At 37.3% G+C, this 23,675-nt stretch overlaps 1 protein-coding gene across 3 annotated transcripts in view; it reads left to right on the top strand.

Moving 5' to 3' along the window:
- COX16 (cytochrome c oxidase assembly factor COX16) overlaps positions 1–23,405 on the top strand; it is a 45,013-nt gene extending 21,608 nt beyond the window's left edge. For all 3 annotated transcript variants that reach the window (XM_085062200.1, XM_085062199.1, XM_085062201.1), the window contains 2 exons: positions 9,213–9,275; positions 23,037–23,405. In XM_085062200.1, the coding sequence (XP_084918326.1) occupies positions 9,213–9,275; positions 23,037–23,153 (180 nt within the window). In that variant the 3' untranslated portion in view covers positions 23,154–23,405. The remainder of the gene's footprint in view (positions 1–9,212; positions 9,276–23,036) is intronic.
- The last annotated feature ends 270 nt before the right edge of the window (positions 23,406–23,675 follow it).

The following is a 23,675-nucleotide window of genomic DNA, read 5'->3' as shown; positions in this document are numbered from 1 at the left end:
GAAGTGCAAGGGTCCCAGTCCCTAGAAAGTGTTGAAAGCCTTTTCCCAGATGTGTTTCCATTTTAAGTGCAATGTTTGTCTAAATGGACCTTCCCTTTTCTCTCCTTTGTGTTTTGAGGCTTGAAGCCTCATTTGAAGCCAAATAGTGCTGTTGCAAACTGCAGCTGTATGACAGTCTGAACAAGCAGAGCCCAAACTCATATTGGAGTGAAACCAACTAATGAGAGGGGGAAAATGCATTATCTGTCTCTCTTCAAGTATCTGTCACTGCAGAAAGCATTTATTGGTTTGTTTGTCATTCAACAGGTGATGCATTTTCCCCAGAGTCAGCACTAAACCTCCTGTATGTTATGTCAGGCAGTGCTCAACTGTCTTTTTTCTGATGAGGCATAAAAATGAGAGTTTGCCTTTAGAACCTTAATGAGTTCTGAAATTAATGTTGTAGCTGGTAGAGCATCATGTCTTGCCTCCCTGGAGCACAGCTCAAGGAGGGTAGAAGGTATCTGAGGTTGTATCTTGTCCCTGTGTGAGTAGATGGGCAGCTCTGGGGTCAAGGAATTCACATGCTGTCCCTAACAGTCCTTCCATTTCTGCACCCTCAAAGACAATGTGTGCTGTCCATACAGCCTACCAAACCTGAGCTCTGGGATGATTCAGGGCAGGAGGCTAATTAGATATGCCCAGAGGAGCCTTTCTTTCTTCATTGATTACAGAGAGAATGTAGGAATACAAACTTTTTGGATACTGCTTAGAGAAGAGAGATGACTTGTCTTATTAAATCAAAAATGTATGAATTAAAATATTTTGCATTCATAATTCCCACCAATTTTAGTAGAATTGTTTCATTAATGTTGGATGTTAAGCCCTTATCAGGAAAACACTTACTTTGCTATAGATGTTTTAAACTTAATTACACCAGATTTTCCATTGTAACTTTCTCTAATATACTCATCAGAATGTCTGATCCTTTGGCAGGTAAATATGTTATTTATTAAAAATAGTGGCAATATATCTTTCAAAAGAAAGTAGTGTGTCATGTACAAGTGTGTTGCAAATTCTAGTAATTCAAAGTACAAGTAATTTGGGAAATTAAAAGCTTTTTGTAAGTATAAAGTATTAGAATATGAATTTTCTTCTTACTGTAAAACTTCACTAGATGTCAGTGTGGAAAGTATTTTTACTTAAATGCAATGTGAACTTTAGAATGAGAAGTGTTAATTCCTTCAATACATGCAGATTTTAAGATGACAGTTATTAGAATTTGGTGGTAATTTATTTGTAGAAATGCAGTTTCAGAGCACTGAAAATAATTTTATTAAGTTCACACTGGATTCTAAAAATTGTTTCTGTTCAAAAAGACATTAAAAAGTCAAAATTTGTTTTAATACTCACTAAATTTCTGAGATACATATTGTAAATCAAAATAAAACTTTAAAACATCATTTAAACTATTTTAGGGTTAAAAACAGACCTTCTGGTTTTGTTTTATATTCTTGATTTTTTTCAGTGAGAAAAAATGTTAATGTATCTTTTCTTGCTGTTGGTTGGTGGAGACTGGAGTTGTGTATGTGAGGGTAGCAAGGGTAGCAAGTATATTTTCACATAGCTAAAGATGGGGCTTAACGTATACACTTAGAGAAGAAAAATATGCATATATATTTATAGATGTTTAACTCTGATCAAGGAAAGCATTCCTAACCTGTAAATGTGCTTGTGCATTTTTTAAACTGTGTTTTTATATTATGTTTGAAGGATCAGACTATCTCTGTTCCTATGTGAGAAGGTTGATTATTTGAAGTTTTTTGGGAGCTGGGTTTTTTTTGGGTTTTTTTTGTGTGTTATTTTATTGAATCTTCAGTGCTTTTATTGAAGGTTTTGTCTCCTATGAGATTGACTTTTCCCTTTAAATTAATTCCTTTGTGTTTCTGAACTGACACACCAAGCGAAAAATAGTGGTTTAGATATTGTATGTTGCCTTTGGTTTCACTATGTTGTTCAAGTGAGCAGCTGCCAGGAGTAGTTCAGAGATGAGCCTAGTTGATCAGTCAGTGAGAAAACCTGAACACAGGTATTCCTGCTCAAGTACAGAACTAACAGGACACCCTCTCCAATCCTGCCTGATAGTACAGCAGTGAAAAGATTCTGATGAGATCAACACAGGCTGCTTGCATGCTGCCTTCAACTTCCAATTCACCTTTTCTCTCTTGGAGTTGCTTACTTTGAGCAGAAACTCAAGTGACCTTCCTGTTTTTCAGAGTTACCACAAAAAGGCTGATTCTGTGCGAAGTTATGATATGATTAAGGAAGCCATAAGGGAAACAAACCCTCTGTAAACTCTATTTGCACTAGTTCTCCAGCTTAAACTTGCATAGTAGGTACATAGCCATTAAAAAGGAATCTTCAAAAATTTATGCCAAAAAAAATTGACTCTGCTGCAGTTGCATTGGAAGTTGGATTTTGGACTGTCTCAAGCTGTTAAGTATCTTCTATTTAGAGGCAAAAATGGTTTTTTCCCTAAATGTTGGCATCACAAATTTACATATTTTTTTAATACCAAAAGGAACATTTTCTGAATTTTACTGTCAAATTAAATTTTTGCTAGCATACTCAGAGCCAAGGTTTACAGCACTAATTTGGTACAAATCAAATAAATAAATGTGCAACTGAAAATCAAACTGGATGTAAAAGCATACAAAAATTCATTAAATGATATAGTACTTTCTTCTCAGAACTGGAAATTCTAGAATCCTTGTTAGTTTGGTTGACCATATATGTGAGAAATCTAGGTATGTTTAAATGTTTGCTGAAGTATGGAATGGTTTGGTCATCATATTAGCCTTTAACTTAATTGCATTTCCCATGTCTTTGGGATTGTAGGTCTTTTTTTGATCAATCTGGAAGCAAGTACAAGATTTGGATTTTGAGAGATCACTGGTGCACTGTGTACTGTAGCTCTGGGAAGTGCTGCTGTAACAATTTATATTGCTCCTTTGGAAATGTCTGCATCGATTTCTGTCAGAAGCTGGATAAAATATTTTTTTTATTTAGCTGTCTGTGTTCTATGCAGATCATAGGAAAAAGTCAAAGAACACAAAGCTAGGGTTTACATGTACTCTCAGCTGTCTCCTCACTGTTCATAAGTATTCCTATCCAGTTGATATCCTTGGATCTTACCCTATGCAGTGTAGAATCACATAGCCATAGAGCCGTTTGGGTTGGAAGGGACTTTAAAGATCACCTAGTTCCAGCCCCCTGCCATGGGCAGGGGCACCTTCCACTAGACCGGGTTGCTCAAAGCTCCATCAAACCTGGCTTTGAACAATTACAGGGATGGGGCATCCACAGCTTCTCTGGCAAGCTGTTCCAGTGCCTCACCACCCTCACAGGGAAGAAAGCAACCTTACGTAAGTGGTTTTTGTGTATTAAATATTGTAAACAATATAGTTAAAGGAGTGTTGTGAATGAAGTTGCACAGAAATGGTATGTTTTGCCTTGCCCTTTTCTGTTACCTAAGACTGTATGCCAAAGAACTTGGCATAAGTACAACCCTTGTTGTACCTTACAACCTCTACAAGCTTTGTTCCTTTAATTTCTTAAGTAGAACAGCACTCAGCTTGGCTGTAGTTTACACTGCATTTCCTGAGTCCTGGGATTTATCCTTTCTTGTCTACAGCTTCTCACTCTGCTCATAAACCACAACTTAGAATATTTGTGACAGTCTTTTGTAGCAATTTATGGGAGTCTTCTCAAGGAAGATTAAAGTTGACTGATCCACGCAAGATTGCTGATTTTCCGTTTAGAGGAGTTAGGCATATGATAAATGTTTTCGAAGAAGATACGCTGTGGGAGAGCTAGAATTGGTGATTGTGGTTTACTCTTAAGTTTACAAAATTGGTGGGGAGTACAAATTGAAGAACTTCATATAAACAGTAATTTTGTGGACTCTCTAGTGTGGATACTGCAGGAAAATTGTGTCCCACATTTTTATGCTGGGAGGGGCAGATGAAAACCAAAAAAGCTTAATTCATGTTCATTAAATTCTGGGCACCACCTTCTCCCATTTCCAAAGCTGACATCTTTCTCAGTGGGGCATTATTTTGTGGAGGATAGGGTAGGAACAGAAACTCATGTTTTAGTAAAAACAACAAACTAGTTTTAGAGTAGAAATAGCTTCTACTGTTTTCTGGAAATGCTTGCTAGAGGGAAGGTTCTGTAAGGCTTTGGCTTACAAATATTTGGTCAGTACATGCCAGGACACAAGTATACAATTTACTGCACAGCCTTATGTGAGAGGAGATTGTTAAAAGCACAGTCCTCTTCTCATGACGTGGCTGTCTCCTGACAGTTTCCTTGTGTAGTAACTGAACCCATCATTTTAGAAGATGTAATATTTTTAAGTCTTGGTTTGCTCTAAAGCCCATGGCCACAAATAATACATGGACAAATAAATAGTAATGTTTATAGCATAGAAGGACTGCTTGTGAAAATGGGCTATTTGAGTTAAGATCCAGGCATATGTGTACTGTGGACAAATGGGATGTTAACCTGAAAATTATAATGTGAATCAACTTGTTCCTGCTCTCTGAATGTTGAACAGGAGTGACTCTGCTAATCTGCTTTGTATTCCTGTGTTTCATGGAATCATACAATAGTTTGGGTTGGAAGAGACTTTCAAAGGCCTTTTAGTCCAGCAGTCCTGCAATGAGCAGGGATACATTCAATGAGATCAGGTTGTTCAGAGCCCCATCCAACCCGACCTTTAATGTTTATAGTGATGGGGCATCCACCACCTTTCTGGGCAATCAGGGCCAGTGTCTCACTGTCCTTATTGTAAAAAACTTCTTTCTTATACCTAGTCTAAATCTACCCTCTTTCAGTTTGAAACCATTAGCCCTTTTCCTATTGCTGCAGGCTTTGCTAAAAAGCTGGTCTATGTCTTTCTGTAAGCCCCCATTATTGAAAGGCCACAATCAGGTTTGCCTGAAGCCTTCTCTTCTCCAGAATGAGCAACTCTAGTGCTCTCAGCCTGTCCTCACATGGGGAGGTGTTCCACATCTCTAATCTTCAAAAGGGGTAGTGATGGGGTTCTTTGGGTTCCCTTGTGGAAGAGCTATCCTTTCCTTATCCTGGAGCTGAAGTTTGTGACATTCACAAATTTCTCAGTCACTCTCTGCCCATATTATTGGCTTCTGAGCCAAAATGAACTGTGTATGAATGAACTGAGTATCAATACAAAACTGTTAGCTGGAGAATTTTTTTAGTAGCAGCACTTTTAGGTTTGTAGCTGTACCAGAAATACTTGTGTCACAAACAAGAAATTCCCTTTACTGAGAGGAGTGTACATTTTCTGCAGGGCACTGCAGGAGTCCCTGGTTTGGTAGGGGCTACAAGCACCAGGTATTCCTGCTTTGCTATGTAATGATTTGCCCATTATCTGCACCCCAAGGTGCACCGTTTTTAACTCCTAGAAATGCTGTCCAGGTTCTAATTGAAAAACTGAAATGTTAGCCTTAAAATGTGATGCATCAGCCATATTTTAAAAGGTTTTTAGTTACTTACAGCCTCAAGTAGCTGCCTACTAAGATTTCTAAGAATGTTTCTGTGCTTAACCTCTATTACTTTTAGCCATGTAAGAATCTTTTAAAAGTCTGTTTCTTTGGGAACCTTTTGAAGTTAAGTAAGGGTAAATCTGAAGGAATGGTGGGAGTGTGAAATGGGACAAAATTCTAATTTGAAACCTGTATTCTTAAACCTTCTTTGAGATTTTTCTGTATTGCACTTGCCCTTGCCCTTTCAGTTGATGTAATATGAGATAAGCCTGTATAATGCAAAATACTCTGGGAATGTTTCATTCATTTTTGCTGCAAGTGCTAAAAAAGAAAAAAAAAACAACCCACCCCAGATAAAAAAAAAGTAAAGCCTTTAAAATTGCATCTTGTGAAGGTTGTCTAAATACTTGCATCAAGTATTTCACTAGTCTGTCAATCAGAATTTAATGTGAAGTTATTCTACAATTATAGATGCACACATCTTTGAATTCTACATTTAGGGACGAAGTTTGAATTTAAATGGATCTTAAAGGAGCATCTGAGATTTTGCTGAACAAGAAGAGTCCTCTAATGTAAAGGAATAGTTTTGCTGTTCCTTCCTGCCTCCTAAATCATGGTGGAGAGGACACTGTTATGGCATTTGGGCTTTGTCTGCTGCCATCATCATATTTGCTAATACAGATTTGTACCCATAATTTAGCTGAAGATTCATTTGCCAGAACATAGCTGAATACTTCTAGCTCATTTGGCAGTATGTGTTGGCATAGCAGTCATCATGGAAGCAAAATGTATGTTTGTATTGGGATCTTGTGCCAGATATGTAATACAATGGAGCTACTGCTTTGGCATAGGCACTTTCCTGGCTCTGCCCCCATTTTAAGTGTTCCCTGGTTATGATCTGTGATTGTGGCTCAGACTGATGTTTATCTTCCTTTTCAGAATGAAAATAGCATCATTCTCTTTTCCTTTTTTTTGTTCTTGTGTTGTTTCAAAAATAGTGCAGCATCATACAAACACAGTGGAAATAGAACTTCATAATACATTTCTTCTCAGCTGCTGTGTGGGTTCCTGAAACAATTTGTAACCTATCTGTCTCACTTGGTAGCTGAAAAGCAGGGGTTTGCAGTCAAGGCAGGTGACTGAATTGCTGTGCGGGCTCAAGTATGTTTAAATTATTCTATATGAGTAAATATGTATGTAGAGAACAAAAAATGATAAAGATAAGGGGAAATACATACTTGCTCCCCTTTTTAACTCTTTTTTTTTGTGGAACTTGCAGCAAAAGAACATGTTTTGCAGAAGTGAGCTCAAGATGCGTATGTAGTTTGCTCTCAAAACAGGATTTGACTAGTCTTTTTGGGTAAATTAATTTGCTGAATAAAATTCCTGCTTCCTGAGAAGCAGCACTCTGTTCATTTCACGTTTACAGGATACTTTTTAAAAGAAATTTCAACTAGGCTCCTTCATTTCTGCATTTTTGTTAATATTAAAGCTACAGCATCAAACTGGAATGCTGTGTGTCAATTTTAGCTGCCTTTGTGCAAGCAGAGGAGAATAAAGACAGGAAAAAGTAAAGACAGAAGGGGCTGGAAGGGAGGAGAAGCAGCAGTAACTTGACTGATTATTTGCCTTTGCCTTGCACAAATGTGGCCATGCAAACACCACACATCAGACAAACACTCTAAAAATTGATAAAATAAAAATTGATAATGGGGATATTGAACTGTCTTTGTAAGTTAAATTCTGGCTGTGGTTAATTAGGTAAAAACGATATTCCAACCGTGTTACTTTGTCTGCCTTATTATTAAATGAAGGGGAAATGTAGGATGAAATAAAACTCTGTTTCTGCCTTACCTACTGGAGTTTTTATTTCCCCTTGTCCATATGTGTATTGTGAGAGCACAAAGCATAACAAATAGTGTTTGCATTTAGTTCTGAATACACTGAGGTCCATGATCACTCTTCCCTCTGTGAAAGCAGGCTTCAAAGCCTGTCTGGCTGCCCAAAGACTTTGCATTTCTGCACATGTGATGGATGGGTTCGTTGTTCTAGTGAAGCATGGCTGTTGTTGGAGGATGTGGTGGCCACGGGAGAGAGGCAATCATTCTTTGATGAGGGGCAGTTCTACAGAGGCCTTGAATGCCAAGACAGAGCATTTAATTTTTTTAATTTGATAGAGAGGGCCAGTGCAGAGACACTATATTCTATATTCTTTTACAATTTTTTTTTTTAATTACGAAGAAGGTGAGAGCTGTATCCAGTATAAACATTAACCATTTTAGATATTTTGGCTTAGTTCCCAATTGTAATGAGTCTGGAGGTTGCAAGTGCATGTATTTCTATGGCCAGATCGCTGATGAGATAGAGAAATCAAACCTCTGGCCATGCACAGATGGTGTTAGACTTGCCTGTCTGAGCATCAGTCCTTAGGAACTGAGGTCTCACAGGCTGCATGCTAACTAGCAGACAGTGTCTGTAATCAAGGGGAACATCATGGCCTAGGGAAATCCTTCAGAATAAGTCCCATCAATACAGATAATAGGTGAGTATTTTAAGTACCTCTGATGAGTAAGAACTTGAACTAGGGGAGAATCTGAAGGTAGATCTTCTCATTGAACAGGCAAATTCTGTTATGTGTATTCCCTCCTTTTTGTTTTCTAGACTGCTTGTAGATGTTTGACATTGGTTGTGATGAGAGTAACTGAGCCATTTTCATTCAGATCAAGAAGCAGCAAGTTAACAACTTCTCTTCACTAAGTTAGTTATAGTTGGACTAGTGTACCAGGGGTGTGGAACTACACACATTACCAGTTGCCTTAGACATCTATTTTGGCTTTTAAGGTCTAAAAATGAGATTGTTCTCTCATGGTAGATTTATTTGGTGTTTTAATTAGTTTGCCTGAAGACTATGTCTGAATACTGCATATGTGGCTGTTCAGGAAGAAGGTAAAATGCTTTCTATAAGCATGAAGAATGCTAATTGTCTTTTTCCCCTCTTTGCTTCTACTCTTAGGCCTGTGGGAGACAGATGTTATTTAGCAGAGGGAGGGATGAACATCACTTCTTCCGGGCTCAGAAGAAGTTAAAACATAAAATGTGTCTGCTGTGGTTCATTGACATGTCTGTTCTTAGATTTGTTCTTTCAATAAGCTTCTCTGAAAGGTGGCAGGAAACACCAGCACTGTCCGTACAGAATCAAAACTAGGAGAGAGTTTTGGAGAGAAAATTGAAAATTCAACTCATGCTTAGACTCTAAAAGCCAAGATATATTGTATACCTATTCACTGAACTCAACATTCAGGAGTATAATATGTTACATGATCACAGTTTTCTCTTTCTTTTACTTGTTTCATTTATTTAAGCTTTGTTTAGTTTAACAGTTTTAAACTAAGCAGGTACGATCTAAGGTAATGCAAGTGCAGGGCTGTAGTTGAAAATGTATTTCCCTTTGGAGTTTAATAATTTGGCTGTTGACCTGTTCCTTTTCAACCTGATCTTGTGCTGTTCTCATCATCCTGGTGTCTGAACAAATGGCACATAAACTAATTTAGAGGAGAGGAGGGTTTGCATGTACCAATATTTAGTTTATTTAAAGTCAAGATTTCTTTAAAACAATATTGTTAAAAGCAAACATTTTTTGCTGTATTTTTGTTTGTCTTTCAGGTTGATCCAGCTTTGAAAGAAAAATTAAAACAGAACACTGTGACACTGGAATCTGAATATGAGGTAAAATAAATTTGTTGCTTGGGGCTCATAACCTTGGCTACCCTTGATTACCCTGGCCGCTGGTGGGTTGTATCTGTCCCTAACTAAAATTAGATCAACCATCTGCCTTTGACTCACTGATGTCCAATAAAAACAAGGGTTTATGTAAAGAAAGGTTTTTGAACACACAGTGCTTCTTTCTGAACACAGCTTTACTTTGATGTCCAGGCCCCAAGTACATTGGTACAAACAAATTCAGTATTTCTGTGGTTAACCTAGTTTATAAATGTAGAGCTGATATTGCCTTAGATGGAATGTGTGTGCATGTAAGTTAACACTTCTACTGCATGAGTTTTGATGACCTTTAGAACAAATACAGAACTATGTGCATGATGTACTTTAGGTTATTCCTTGCTTCTGAAATATATGTGTATCTTTGAAACAACTGTCATTCTGTTTACATGGTTTCAGAAAATTTTATAAAGAAATAGTTCACTCTTTTCTCAATATTGCATTTTCTTCAAATATTGCTGAGCTCTAAAATGTCTGTTTTGACCAGTTTAATATACAGAGTTTCATAAATTTTCAGGCCTACAAAAAGCCATGTTAGAAAAACTGGAAAAAGCCTTCCTGTGACCAGAAACCAAGCATAAAGCTAGTTAAGATAATTCCTAATGTTTTAAAATTAATTGAATCAAATGTCTGACTAACATCTCATTTATCTCTATGGTCCTTATGCTGAACACAAGTTTTTTCTTCCCAAACCACATTTCTGTCACAAGCCTTTGAAGATCTTGATTGCACCCATTGCTCTCATACTTAGGTATGCCTACTTAGGTATGCCAAATGCCAGCACACAATCTTGATAATAAAACTTTACTATTCTATTACTCTTGTGATTTGTCTGAAATAAAGATAAAACTTACTTTTTTATATTTTCACAGGCCTAATTTCACAAAATATCTGCCAGCTTTTACCATTATTGCAAATAGTTCTGGGCTCTCCCCTACTATAAAGAACTATAGTATGTGTAGGGAATAAAAAAAAATGGAAAGTTCCAGTGGAGACTCAAAACTTAAAAATCTATTAAATTCTGATTGCCTCTGGGATTATTGTCTCTCAGTTTCCATTCAATATACTGTAAGACTGCTCTGATTTATTTATGTGGAAGAAAAAGTAAAAAGAACCACAGGCGGTAAAAAGAGCCACATCTCAAGCTCAATACCTAACCTCAGAATCAACCAATCTGTATTCAGATATGCCTTACTTTATTCTTCAAGATAATATTTAAATAGCCATAATTGCATTATCTTTATGGATAAATCAATGGTAATAAAATACATCTGGCATAACAATATATTACAAGCCTATTTGGGTAATGAGGCTCTTTTCTGGTGGACAGAAATGACAGAAGCAATCTCATTTTTTTCTTAATCCAAACTGCAGAGAGTTCCCAGACTGAAATTCTACCAGAGTTTGGGTGTTATACAGGGCAGATCAGTTCAACAAAACAAATGAATTTACATAATGAAAATAGATTTGGATTATTGTTTTGAACTCTAATATCAATACATACTTAACTATGGGCACCAGCTTGCAAGCACATACTAATTTCTTGCTTCAGTGAAATTCATGAAACTACCAGCAGCCATGCACATACTTTGCAGGCTCCACACTGTGTGACAATTTTAAGTCACTCTATATTCTGGTGGACAAAATCTAACCAATCCCCAAGTCACAGCTGACATTTAGAAGAGTCGTTTTCTGTGGATCCTGTCTCTTCCAGACTAGAAGGGTTTGGGTGGACATTTTTCTCCTTTCTTTATTTTCTGACTTGTCCAAAATACAGCTCTTAGGAACACCTTCTAATTCAATATATAGGTCACATTGAAGGATTACACTGGTGGCTGTTACTAAATATGGTGTGATAAGAGATCAAGGGCAGTCAAAAAAAAGTTGCTGTTTTGATATGTAAAGCCTTGTTTTACAATATTGTTAGCATTGTATCTGCAGCTGTTACTGAGGATACCATACCACCTCCTTTGAAGAGTGGTTGCCTGATACATGCAAATGTCCTTTGTCCCTCCCTAAGACTTTAAAAAATACCTCACTGTCCTTATGGATATGTACATATTGAATACTTACTGAATTCTTCCAGAACATCATAACTTCTTCTATAAGCATACATATGCCCTTACGGGCATATTGCAGAAAATGAAGACATTTTAAATATTTCAAATATGTTGAAGTCTGCATTTTGTCTCCAGTGTGGAGGTGGTGGTGATGTAAAAAGTTCTAATTACAGACCTAATTTATTGTGAGAAAATTAACATAAAGCCATTTTATTACCTTCTAATTTACTAAATTATATCTCCTCAAACTATAAAAATTTTATTTCATACAGGAGCATTTCTGGTGAGGACACTATTTTGAGGAAGGAGGAATTTACATGTGTAGTTCATACTGCATTTCTTTTATCTCAGATTTGTTAATAATGGAATTTATCATGTGCCATGGGACATGTCAGAGGAGCAACTACCTTTGCATACACTCTCCATTGTTTATGCATTCCTCTCACTCACTTACATGTCCTCTTATGACCAATTAGTCCCTGCTGCTCCCCTTTGCCTAATAAATCATGGCTCTGTCCACTAGTGACACTGGTGCTAATGTGAATGTAGTTCTGCTGCTGAGCTGGGCCTTGTAGAACACACTGTAAAAAATGTCAAGTGTTTGACCTGTGACAAAAGCCTAGAGTATTTTATTTGAAAGGGTAAAAATACTGCTTGAAAAAGGAAGATAAAAAACCTGATTAATGTGATGAGTGAAAAACATTCTCTTGGTTGTTTAACAATCATAGTACATTCCTCTTCATGCATTTAATGCAGTCTCAAAATAGCATTCCTTATTCTAGCACTTGGTTTTTGTATTTCTGTGAAAATAACGGTCTAGTAAACACTAAAAAATCTGGCTTCAGTCAGTTACATCAGACCCCAAATTATAGAATCGTTCTTAAGGATTTTTTTAGCAAATAAAAATGTCCTTAAGAATTTACTAACATTTTACAATGGAATAAAATAAGTTTCAATCAAATATGTGATATTCAGTGGGAATCAATAGCAGTTGAAAGTAGAGGAAAAAATATCACAATAAATAAAAACGTGAAGGATTGCTATGGAAACAGTAAATGAGTTATAAAGCAGGGAAGACTGATAAAATATGCTAAGGGCATCAGAGCTATCTGATAAGTAAGCTGACAAGGATAAGGGTAAGAGGATGGTGTTGCAGCAAACCAAGAATAAAATAATGAGGATGTAAAATCATGAGTAACCATGTTGGCAAAGTAACAACATTCAAAAAAGGTTTCTGTTTTTTTTAGAGAAAGAAGCCCTTTATGTTTGAATCAGATACAGTCCCAAATCCCTTAATAATCAAGCAATATGTTAATTAATATCTACTAGACTCTGATGGTTTATAGCCATGTTCTAAGAATGTGCTTGGAACACTCCAGTGGCTGCTGACAATTTCAGTCTGGGAATGCTGGTTCTCTGAGAAGCGTCCCTGGGCAGGAAGGTGCTACTATTAAATGAGTCCTGTGAGATTTGGGACATATAGGCAATGCTGAGTACTTTTTTCAGTGATGTGAAAGAAATTGTGAAATCATTACTAATGCACAAGTGATATGAAAATATTGTGATAGTGAATGTATGGCAAGGCAGGGACAGAGAACTGTTCATAATACCTGCTAAGATGGGCCCATTAAATGTGCAAAGTACCTTTTAAAGTAGCTGATGTTAATTTATTTAAAAAACTGAAAATGGAGGCCAGAGTGGACTGTATTCTGAAAAGCAGCAACTCTGGAAAAGATTTAGGAGCCAGTGAATAAATAATTCAGCTTGATCTTCTACTGCGATGTTGTGGCACAAAGAGCTAATTCAGTGTATGGATATAAACAGGAGTGGTAGATGTAGGAAGAGGTGATTTTACTTATGAATGTGGCACCGATGAGGCTGGTACTGAAATTCTGTCTCTCCTTTTACTCTTTGCATTTTGAACAGGGCTTTAAGAATGGATTAGGTTGCAGAACAGGCTGACTGTACTAACTTAAGGCTCTAGAAAATGCCTTAAAAGAAACTTACAGATTTAAATAATATTAAAGAAGAATGTTGCTTTCCTAAGAAGAAAGTGATAGCTATAGAGAAAATTTTTATTGCAGAAAATATACTAAAATTATAAGTCAGATCCATAATTAATAGATGGGAACATCATTTGAACACGACAGCAAAAAAATGAGTCCTTTGTCTTTCAGAATATCAAAACTGTAAAACTTTCAAAAGTTTTCCTTCAGCTGGTTACAGGGATGGCATAATTGACATAATATGCTGGTCTGCAAATGGTCAGACTAGAAAATGCTGCTTTCTTGACTTGAAGAGTATGAATATTGAGCAGGGTTTGTTCCTTATAATTTGATAACTCCCAAAAGGTCAACATTAGCTCTGGACAAAAGTTTTTTAATTGTTTGTCCTGAGAATTACAGCAAAGGTCTTGTAATTGCAGTATTAAAATGAATATTGAGGACAGTTCAAAAATTAAAAGTAGCTATATGGAGAGGTGATTTTGGAATATAACCTCTATATTTATTGTCTTAAAAGGAGAATTTGAATAAGCTCTTCTGAAAAAGATTCAGGCCACTTAATGCTCATTGAACTTAACTTCAGGGGTTAACTTCTGGTCTCAGCAGAATGGATGAAACTTTTTTTCAGGGAATGACAGTGTAATAACATAGTAATTGCATCCAAGTGTGTGGACATCAGGAGTACTCTAGAAAGAAATTCCTCTATGCCAGTTGTTGAAATCTGCAAGTATCTTGTTGCTGTCATTATCAGTACCAGAGGATTACTGATTTTGTTGCTGTTTAAGAATGAACATATTACTGTATTGAATTGATTTGCTTCAGCGTCTGTGAAGATACTAGTGGCTTAATGCCTTGAGCTGTTTGAGGGCAGACAGAGATGTTGGGAAAATACCCCTCCTTAGTGACTGTTATGACACTAAATTAGGTTTCTAATACTAAAAGAGATACTTTTCTTCCCCCTTTAATCACTCTGTTCCTTCCACACTCTCTTCTTTCTTGGTGCATTGTCCAGCCTAGCCATTAGATTCCAGCTGCCCTGCAGGTTGTGTCTGGGACGAGCTGAGTGTCTTGCATTTCAGTTTATTCACATGTGAAAAGGTCTTTTATGTTTTTATTTCACTGTGAATCTACAACACAATGTTTTGTAGAGAAGTACAAGGCTATGTTATTTTATCATCAATAGAAACTGCCATGGGAAAGGATTTTAGTTCAAATAGATTGGGTTAGGCATTTTTTTCTGAGTGGATGTACAGTCCATAGCCAGCCTATAGTTTTGATCTTGTCTTCTTGACATCTCAAGAGTTTTCTGTATCATAGGTCAATGTGTTCAAACTACAAACTATGTTCATAGTTTTTCATAGAGAAACACAAGAAGGTGGAATTTGGGGATGAGTATGGCACAGGAAGAGTTCTGGTGGAAAAGCCTTCTTGCAGGAGGAAAGAGCCTCCAGAGGAAAGTTAATGGGGTATCACTTTTTACTGGTCTTACTTCTGGAACTCATCTCTATTGAATAGTCCTGTAAATTATTTCCTGGTCATCTCTTAGCACAGGATTTTTCGTAACTGAGAGTTGTTTCTTTCATATGTGTTGCGTTTGTACATTTTTATCCAACAAGAAGACACAGATTTCTCATAGATGGAAAGCAAAGTGAGTGATTAACAGTCAGACAGCAAACATGGTTGAGACATGCAAATGCATGTTATAAATGATCTCTTCTCATCACCCTTTCTCCAAAATAGAGTGCTTAGTACCAGGCTGCATTCCCTGTGTGGTTTTTTTTGTTTTGTTTTGTTTTTATTGCCACATAAATTGACGAACTCTTACCATGTTAGGGCCAACACGATGTTGTCTCAGTCAGAAAAACCTCCAAAAGTTTGAGTAGGGCAAGTTGTATCCACACATCATGGCTGAATTCTTTCATTTATTGTGTTAAGGAATGCTGCTAGCTTCTGCCAGGCAGACAGTATTTCTTGTGCAGCTGGCTAGGTGGAAATGTTAAACACTTCTGCCATACTAATGGGCCCTCAGTGGGGAATTGTTGGATCTTTGGTGTGAAATATCTCTGAAGTAACTTTAGTGTAGCTTGTGGGAATTTAGCTACACTGCTGAGGCCATATACATTCCTCTCATTGTCTCCTTCTGAAGACAATACAGCAGAACAGATAATTTTGAAGGGAGTTCTTGTCTCAGCAACCAGGCAAAGTGACTTATTGCAACAATATCCCCCTGTTTATTTTTCTTAAATATTTTTCTATTTTTTTGGCCAATTTCATAAACACTACCTGGAATGTTTTGAGATTGGCAGTGTATTTCCAGATGATGCCCACAGGGACAATCAAGTCTAAATGTCAAATGCTTTAAAAGGTTATTAGACAATTCTTTAAAAGGTTATTATACAATTCTTGGATATTCTTTGCTTCTCAAATTATTGTTATCCATCACTATTTAATGTTCAAAATATACTATACAAATGTACTCTGCTTTAGCAAGTTACTGTCAGAGAATGGGTCACTGCTTGTGCTAACAGATTTACTGACCAAACAGAAAAACGAGATGCAAGATTATGGTGGAGGCTGACCATGCAAACGCACGCTTCTTAACTAAATAATAAAACTTCTAAAAATTGAATGGAAAAGTTCCCAAGTTTAACCCCTGACTTCATTGTGTGTCTACTGAAACTTGTTCTTTGCCCAGGTATAGGTGGGAGGCATCACTGAGAAGTTCAAAGCCTGAGGGAAATGCTGTTGGTAATTCAATATGTAATAATCCATCTTGTTCGTAGCATCTTCCCCTCAAGTCATTGGAAAGCCACAGTCCCTCTGTGCCATCTTACAGCTCTAACATAAATAGTCTTTAAGCACAATGCCATTCAAAACCAAAATACCTTCCAACTATGGAAAGACTCAGCCCTTACCTTCTAAACTTCATCTTGATTCTTGTAAAAATTTTAAAAGATGCTGTAATCTTTCTAAGATAGAAATCTTTCTGATTTGATTTGAAGACCTGTTGGTCTGATAGAATGAAAAGAGTTATTCAGAAGTTATTTTGAGCTTTACATCCAACAGTATTGCTGTGTAGTTTTACTGTCACTGGCAGTATAGTGGGGGACTAGCACTCCTATTACTGTCCTCATCAAATAGACAAGGGGTGTTAGCCACAGAGAAGAAACAGGAGGATATTTTTTTCCCTACGAGAAATTGCCCATCAGCACAAATCAAACAGTAGCCATTGATGTTACTGAAAAAGTGTTTATGGCTGAAAAATTTGAAATTGCCCTGTAAGCATTTAGCCCAAATCATAGTTCCTCCACAGAGAAAAGCATTCTGTTTCAACATATAAATTGATAAGCAAGTTCTGAAAGAGAGGTGAGTGGAAAATGAAAAGGGAAGTGTAGATGAGAACCAAAGGTCCTAAACTACCCTAACTGTGAATGTTATCTGAACTGAGATCTGGATAGAGAGGGAGCATGTGAGAGGCAGAAGATTTAACCGTCTAATTCCAAAGGGTCGACTGCTTAGCAAGGTTGACTTCTGATTTGAAGGAGTGTGGTTACTTTAAAGTAGTTACTTAATGGCCTGGATTGAAGTTGAATTTGATACTGTATTGTATACCTTCTCTAGTAGTTTCTTTTCTGATGCCCACACACTTCTGTTAGTAGTTTCATAGTGGTAACTGATGATTTCCTGTGGTAGTCTCTTAGCCCTTTGCTGTGGTATTTATTGCAGCTTTTTCTCTCATGTAAGAAACCTTGCTTTTCAGATCTCTTCAGAAGGAAAACACCATGTGTGACTCATGGGTCTCATATTTTTTTACCCAGGTACACCTCATCCTTTTTTTATTAGAGTATCTTTTTATCTTTATTAGAAGGACATACTGTGCCAGGTTTTTTATACAGAAAAAAAAAATTGTCCACACTTCCAAGTATTCATAGTCCTAGGAAGCTGTTTGAAATAAACCAGTTCTGTGGTGTCAGGAGGGTTTTCTGGGCTCCAGATAGACACATGCTGTAGAAGTCTATATGCTCTTCCTAGCAGCAACAGAACTGTCATTTTTTTACTCTTACTGGTCTCCTGCACTGTTAAAGATCACACATCCCCTTCAGTCAAGTTCATGATAATTTAGTTGAAAAAGATGCTGCAAACATCTCAAAAGTCTGTCCCTGGTTGCTCTTATTTTAGAGAGTTGTGCTGCAGTAACTAGGACATCCCTTTACAAAGTTTAATATGATACAAAGTTAGCAAGATTAAGCAGTCAGACTTGGGAAATTCCTTGATACTCTTGACTTGGCTAGGTCTCCCAAGTTGTACATATGGGGATAAATCTTAGTAAGCAGCACCTCTCTTTCTGGGGCAGAATAACCATAGCTTGATTACACTTTCCTATATGAGGGAAATGAAAACTATCCAAAATGTACTTAAATGCTTAATTAAAAGTGGAATTTGCTGAATTTTGGATGTTTGATCTTGAAGTTGTACTATTGCACTCATGCTATTATCTATGTGAGATCTTCCTGAGCTTCCTTTTTGCTTAAGAAAAGAAGATACACTAAAAGTAAATGACCCTTGCAGGAGTTCCCTTGAATTTATCATAAAGCTTGTGAATCTTCTGGACTGAGAAGTCCATCTTGGGTGATCTGCAGGTGTAATATGTAAATGGCACTGGGTTATCCTCTGAGGTTTAATGCATTTTTTAAGAGATTCTGAATTTTAAGAAGGAAAACTGCTTGTAAATTAGGAGGAGATCATGGCAAGGCCTAATTCCTGATGCAGGACTGTCTGATGTTATTTTCTGTTATGTTAAAAATTCAAGGCTGTGTAATCATGTAGTTTTCACTGAGTGATAAAATTGTTTAGTTTACTGAACACTTTGTATCACTGTAACACCTTTACACAAAAGTATGAGAGTAATGCTCTGTGAGCATTAATTATACTCTGTGACACCTCTGAGGTGGAAGCAAATTCTGTTGGCATGCTTTGCATTGGGAAAAGGTTGTACAGGCAAATGGGTGGTGCAGTTCCTCAACACACATATTTTACGACGTAGTCACTCAAAGATTTTTCTCTTCTGTCTCCCTGCAATGTTCCTTTCAGCTGTGCCAGTTCAAGTGTTTGCATAGTGCTATGCATATATAAGATTTGTTCATAAGTAGTACTTTGTTTTCCTAAAGTATTTTCTTTTTTTTTGTTTGGAGTACAGCCCCACATAGTTGAATTGACATAATTAAAGGGAAAATAATGCATGGGGAAAGAGTCTCTTAAACCAGTTCACCACAGGTTAATTAATTGTGCCATACATTAATGGTATTGGATCCCATTGAAGTAAGCCACAAAACCTCTGTTGGTTTCATCATTGTGGTTTTTGCCAGTCTTCAGCAAAGCCAAAAAGAGAAGCAGCTCTCTGGGTGCTTACATGCCAAACCCCCCACCCATTTCTTCCCTTAATGAACAAAAAAAATCTTATTCTGGCCATAGTTTGCTGCTTGATAACTTGCTTGTAAACTAATATGATAAAAACTAAACATTCTCTAATTGGAAAAAATACTTCTTTTTAACTGAAGAATAAATCACTAATCATGGGCTATTAAATCCCAGATTATTAAATCACTAATAACAGGTATTAAATTATGCCACTTCCTAAACAAAGTAAGTAATACCCAGTTTATATTAAGAAAATGAGATATCAAAAAGATGGCTCTGGGAAAGATTTATAAAAGAAAAAACCCATTATGGCCATATCAGTGTGATGATGAAGTTAAGATTAAGTCATGCACAAGAGAGCAGATTCAGTATTAGCTGTAATTCTGTACCTCTTCATCTGTATATCATCACACAGCTCCTCAATATACCTTTTGTCTCTTCAATCTTTTTTGACACCTTTGCAAAAACAGATTATTCAATTGGTTTAATTCTTTCACTGCCTCTTTCAGCTATGAGGATATTTTTCCCTGGCTCATCTTTTGTCTGCAAATGGGTTTGCTTACTATAATGATGGGAAATAATTGTCTCTCTAAATTAGAGCTATTTCTTTCTGTGGTGCTCATCGCAGAATTTATTTCATCAAGCTGTAAAGTAAACAGGATTCTCTTATCTCTCCTTTGACATGTGAGAAGCTGATACGAAAGCCAAACATTTTTTGCAAGCAGCCACCTTGAATTCACTCAGCCTGAACACTAATAGCTCTAAATGAATTTCTGCAGACTTCAGTTTGTGTATTGTGGCATGAAGACTATCCTGCTAGAGTAGAATTGAAATTTTAATTTTTTAAAAATTTTTTAATTTTTATTTTATTTTAAGGCTGACAGAGGATTGTGACTTCTACTTAAGCCAGGCATTTGAACCCGCAATTAAGAACTGAAAGTCTCTTTATGTCCTTTTTGGTACCTTTGCACCAGTCAAGCTGTTTAACAAGTCTTAAAAGTCAAGTGTGGCAAACAGTTGAACATATTTTTCTTTTTCACTGTTCCTGTCTGAGTAACTGCATTTTTTTCCTTGAATTTACAGCTTCTGTCAGTCCTGTACTCTTAAGAGGCAGTTTAGCTGATTTAGGGAGTGAATCAGTAGATTTAATGGACTATACTGATCTTACTTTAAACAGCTAATTTTCAATATCCTTTGGGCTATTTAAGACAAGCAGGGAAAAGTGCTGCTGATCTGATCTGATTACATTTCATTGTAGTCTCCAATGACTGACTGTTTAGTACATTTAAATTGGGAGAAGAAGTCTTATGGTTTTAGCCTTCCAGTTCATAGGAATTTCAGTTTAGTAAAAGCTGAAAGTAGCTTAACATCTTTATGTGATGTCTTCATAAAGTTAGGTAGGCAGAGTCCAAGTGGCTAAAATGAAAAAAAGAGAAATAATAAATTAAGAAGACTTAGCCAGATAGAATGAAAGATTTTGACTTCATCTGAGAGCAGAACTAGCTGCTTAATTCTTACTGTACAGCTCAGGAAATCTGCAGGAGCTGAGTAACTTTGTAGCTGCACCAAATTAAGAGAAGGACTGTTGATCTGGCCTTACTCTCATCACTAAGATGAATTTAAAATGTAGCTATGTGCATGTCTTTAGCCTACATCTAAAGTAGGCATGTATTCTGGGAGGATACTGTTGTAAGAATTTTCATGTCAATGACCAAGCAAAGGGGGTAGGCTTTTTATTCAGTTATGTGTGAGAGACTGTCCTGGTTTAAACCCAGCCTGCAGTGAAGCCCCACGCAACTGCTCACTCACTTCCCCAAGATGGGATGGGGCAGAGAATCAGAAGGGCAAAAGTGTGGAAACTCTGAGATTGAGATCAAGACAGTTTAATAGCTAAAGCATAAGGTGTGGGTGTAAGCAAAGCAAAATGAAGAATTCGTTCACCACTTCCTATGGGCAGCAGGTGTTCAGCCATTCCCAGGAGAGCAGGGCTCCATCATGGGTAAAGGTTACTTTGAAAGACAAATTCCATCACTCTGAATGTCCCCCTGTCCCTCCTTCTTCCCCCAGCTTTCCATGCCAAGCATGGTGCCGTATGGTGTTGGATATGCCTGTGGTCAGCTGGGATCAGCTGAAAATAAAAATATAGTCTTCCTATATATGCATTAGAATCTTTATTTCTATTTTAGTTGATCAATAGATCTTATCTGTCATGTCAGGCAATGCCATTCACTGCACATAGCCCTTGGTTGTTTTATGCTGTCAGTATATCAGAGTGGGTTTTCTAGGTACTTTATGATTTCTATCAGAAACTTTCAAGATACTCTCTGGTAGTAGTTTGTTTAGATAGTGTAGTTTTTAAATACTTCCTGTTTTTGACAAACCTCCTCTCTGTAAAGCCTTTGTGATGTTTCAGGGGCAAATCAATATGAACGTTTTGGTAAAGATTTTCAGTATGCATGTCTCTTTTGACAGACTTCTTTATGTAGCCTATCTTTAGATACCACAAGTTCTGTTGTACTTATTGTAAAAGTTGATTAATGTTCCCAGGCTTTGGGAGCCAAACAGCTTTGGGAATAGTTTAGATCCTCACAACTGTGTGATACCTTTGTGTTTAATTAAATCAGCATTTCAGTTAAAGCACGAGGTTGTTTTCAGTGTAGTTTCCTTGAAGCTTCCATCAGAATCAGATGTTAAATTCGGAATTTGAAATCAGAGGGAAGAGACACTGTTGTGTGGGATGATGAGTACCTTTCCTCCTCTCTCCTTCCATGTCAGCTCAGATCCCTTCTGGTTGAAATGAAGTACCAGCTAAGCATAAGATGTATAAAGTAGTAAAGACAATTCTTCCGGAAGACCTATTCCAACTCTACTGTACAAAAAATTTAGTTGCTCCTACCTTGTGAAAGTCTGCTATGTTTGTGCATGTGTTCTCTTATGTCTTCTCTAGAGTGTTGCCTAATTTCTTTTGATATCTGACTAACCTCATTGCAATTTCCTCAGTTGTAGAAGTGGCAGGAAACTTTTAAATAACATGAACTAATAGCAGGTCTATTGTGTTATGGCTGTTGAATTATTCTGCAATTATTATTCAGGTCCCTGGGTATTTGCCATTTATTTGAATGATTGATAGTAGACAAATTAGGCTGCAGGCTCAGGACAAGGTTTAAGTATTTTCTGGTGTATTTTTACAGCATTTGCTGAGATGAGGCCCTGATCACAGATCAGGTTTAGGTCCCACTGCAGTACGAATCATTTATTACTGGAATGCAATATTCCAGTAGGTGTGGAACAGCCCTGATTCTGGCTGTGGTGCAGACCCTCTCCTCAGTCTCCCCATCATGTCCAATATGCTGTTCCTCAGTTGGTATGTGAGACTTGAGGTCTGTGTCCTGGGAAGGGACAGTTGCGTCTCTGCCAATAGGACTGTAAAGATGTAATGCATGTTTGTGTTATTCGACTGCAGCACAGGGTAGGTGACGTCAGAAAGGCGCTTGTTCTTTTTTGTTGCCTCTAAGTCTGGATAAATACTTCAGTCATTGGTAGTTCTGAGTGGGGATGATAAGAATAGGCAAGGAGGTAATTAAATCTAGATAGTGTTTAAATACCTGACAGTTCAGTCAGTTAGCATATCTCACGTCTGACTTAAGAAGAGGCCTGTCTGGTGGCTGGGTGCCATGGGAGACTAGTCAGCAGAAAGTATTGCATACTGCCATCAAGTTAAAGCCACATGGTTTGCACTGTTGCTGTCCCTCCTTGTGAGATGCTGAATCTTTTCCAGCGTGCTTTGTATTTGTGCTGACAGGATACTTCAGGTCACTAATTACTAATCTGTCTGTTTGAGCTGTACCAATGCTCGTCACTCCTACTACTTCAGTGCTTGGCAGACTTGCTGTTGAAGAACAGATCTGGAAAACAAGGTGAGAGGAGAAAAAGCAAATACAAGGTATCTTCTGTCTTGTTTAGATGCTGCAGTGCTTTCTGTCCTAAATACTATTTCTCTCCTGACGAGCAGAAGCAGTAATGCCCATCTTAGTCATTTATGTAGCTATATGGATAACTACTAGGTTTTTTCCTTCTTGTTGAACTTCTCATGCAGGGTGGATTGAAGTTCATCAACCCAATGGTGATACTGAGTTTCTTGTGAAAAAAAGAAATCAATTTGGAGTCATACGTACTTTAAATCATGGATCACTCAAAGTGACACTGTTATTTTTGCTGTTTGTCTGCAGAAGCTGGAAAAATCTAAATTGGATAACTGGGAGAACATCAGAGGACCCAGCCTGTGGGAAGATTCCAGGACTGTTCAGAAGCAACGGCGGGAGGCTCTCCGTCACAAGACAGAATGACTGACCAAGACTACTCTGGTGCCTCTGAAAAAAGTCTCAGGCTGGACTGTCCTAATTTTTAATCCAGTGTCACAAACAGACATGGGAGTAGTTGCACTGAACAATTCAGCTGGTGTATATATTAGTAACTGTGAGATCAGTCCAAAAGGCACTGTATTATATGAAGCTCTTTGTTTGCATCCATTTGCATAGAGTACCACAGGCTGTATATATGAATTTTCAATTAAAAAAAGCTGATTATTCTACTGAGAATATCCCATTGTTTTTCAATCTCTAACATTCAGAACTGCTTCAGCAAGGAATAACATTTCAAGAGTCACTTGTCAGTACCAGAAGTTGTCATCCTAATGAGAACAACAGTGCTGTCATCTAGATGTGTGTGACCAGATAAATGCTGCTTCAGGGAGCCCCTGCATGGCTTCAGGCCCTTTAGCTTGGAAGGTACTCCACAGGCATATGAGCTGTTCAGAACAGTGAGTCCAGTTTTAGCTAAATAATACTCTTGTGTTTCATTTCCAGGGG

This window comes from Lichenostomus cassidix, chromosome 5 (genome assembly GCF_008360975.1).
Source record: "Lichenostomus cassidix isolate B80296 chromosome 5, HeHo_3.0, whole genome shotgun sequence".
NCBI classification, from domain to species: domain Eukaryota; kingdom Metazoa; phylum Chordata; class Aves; order Passeriformes; family Meliphagidae; genus Lichenostomus; species Lichenostomus cassidix.
This window is presented reverse-complemented; position numbering and strand designations above follow the sequence as displayed.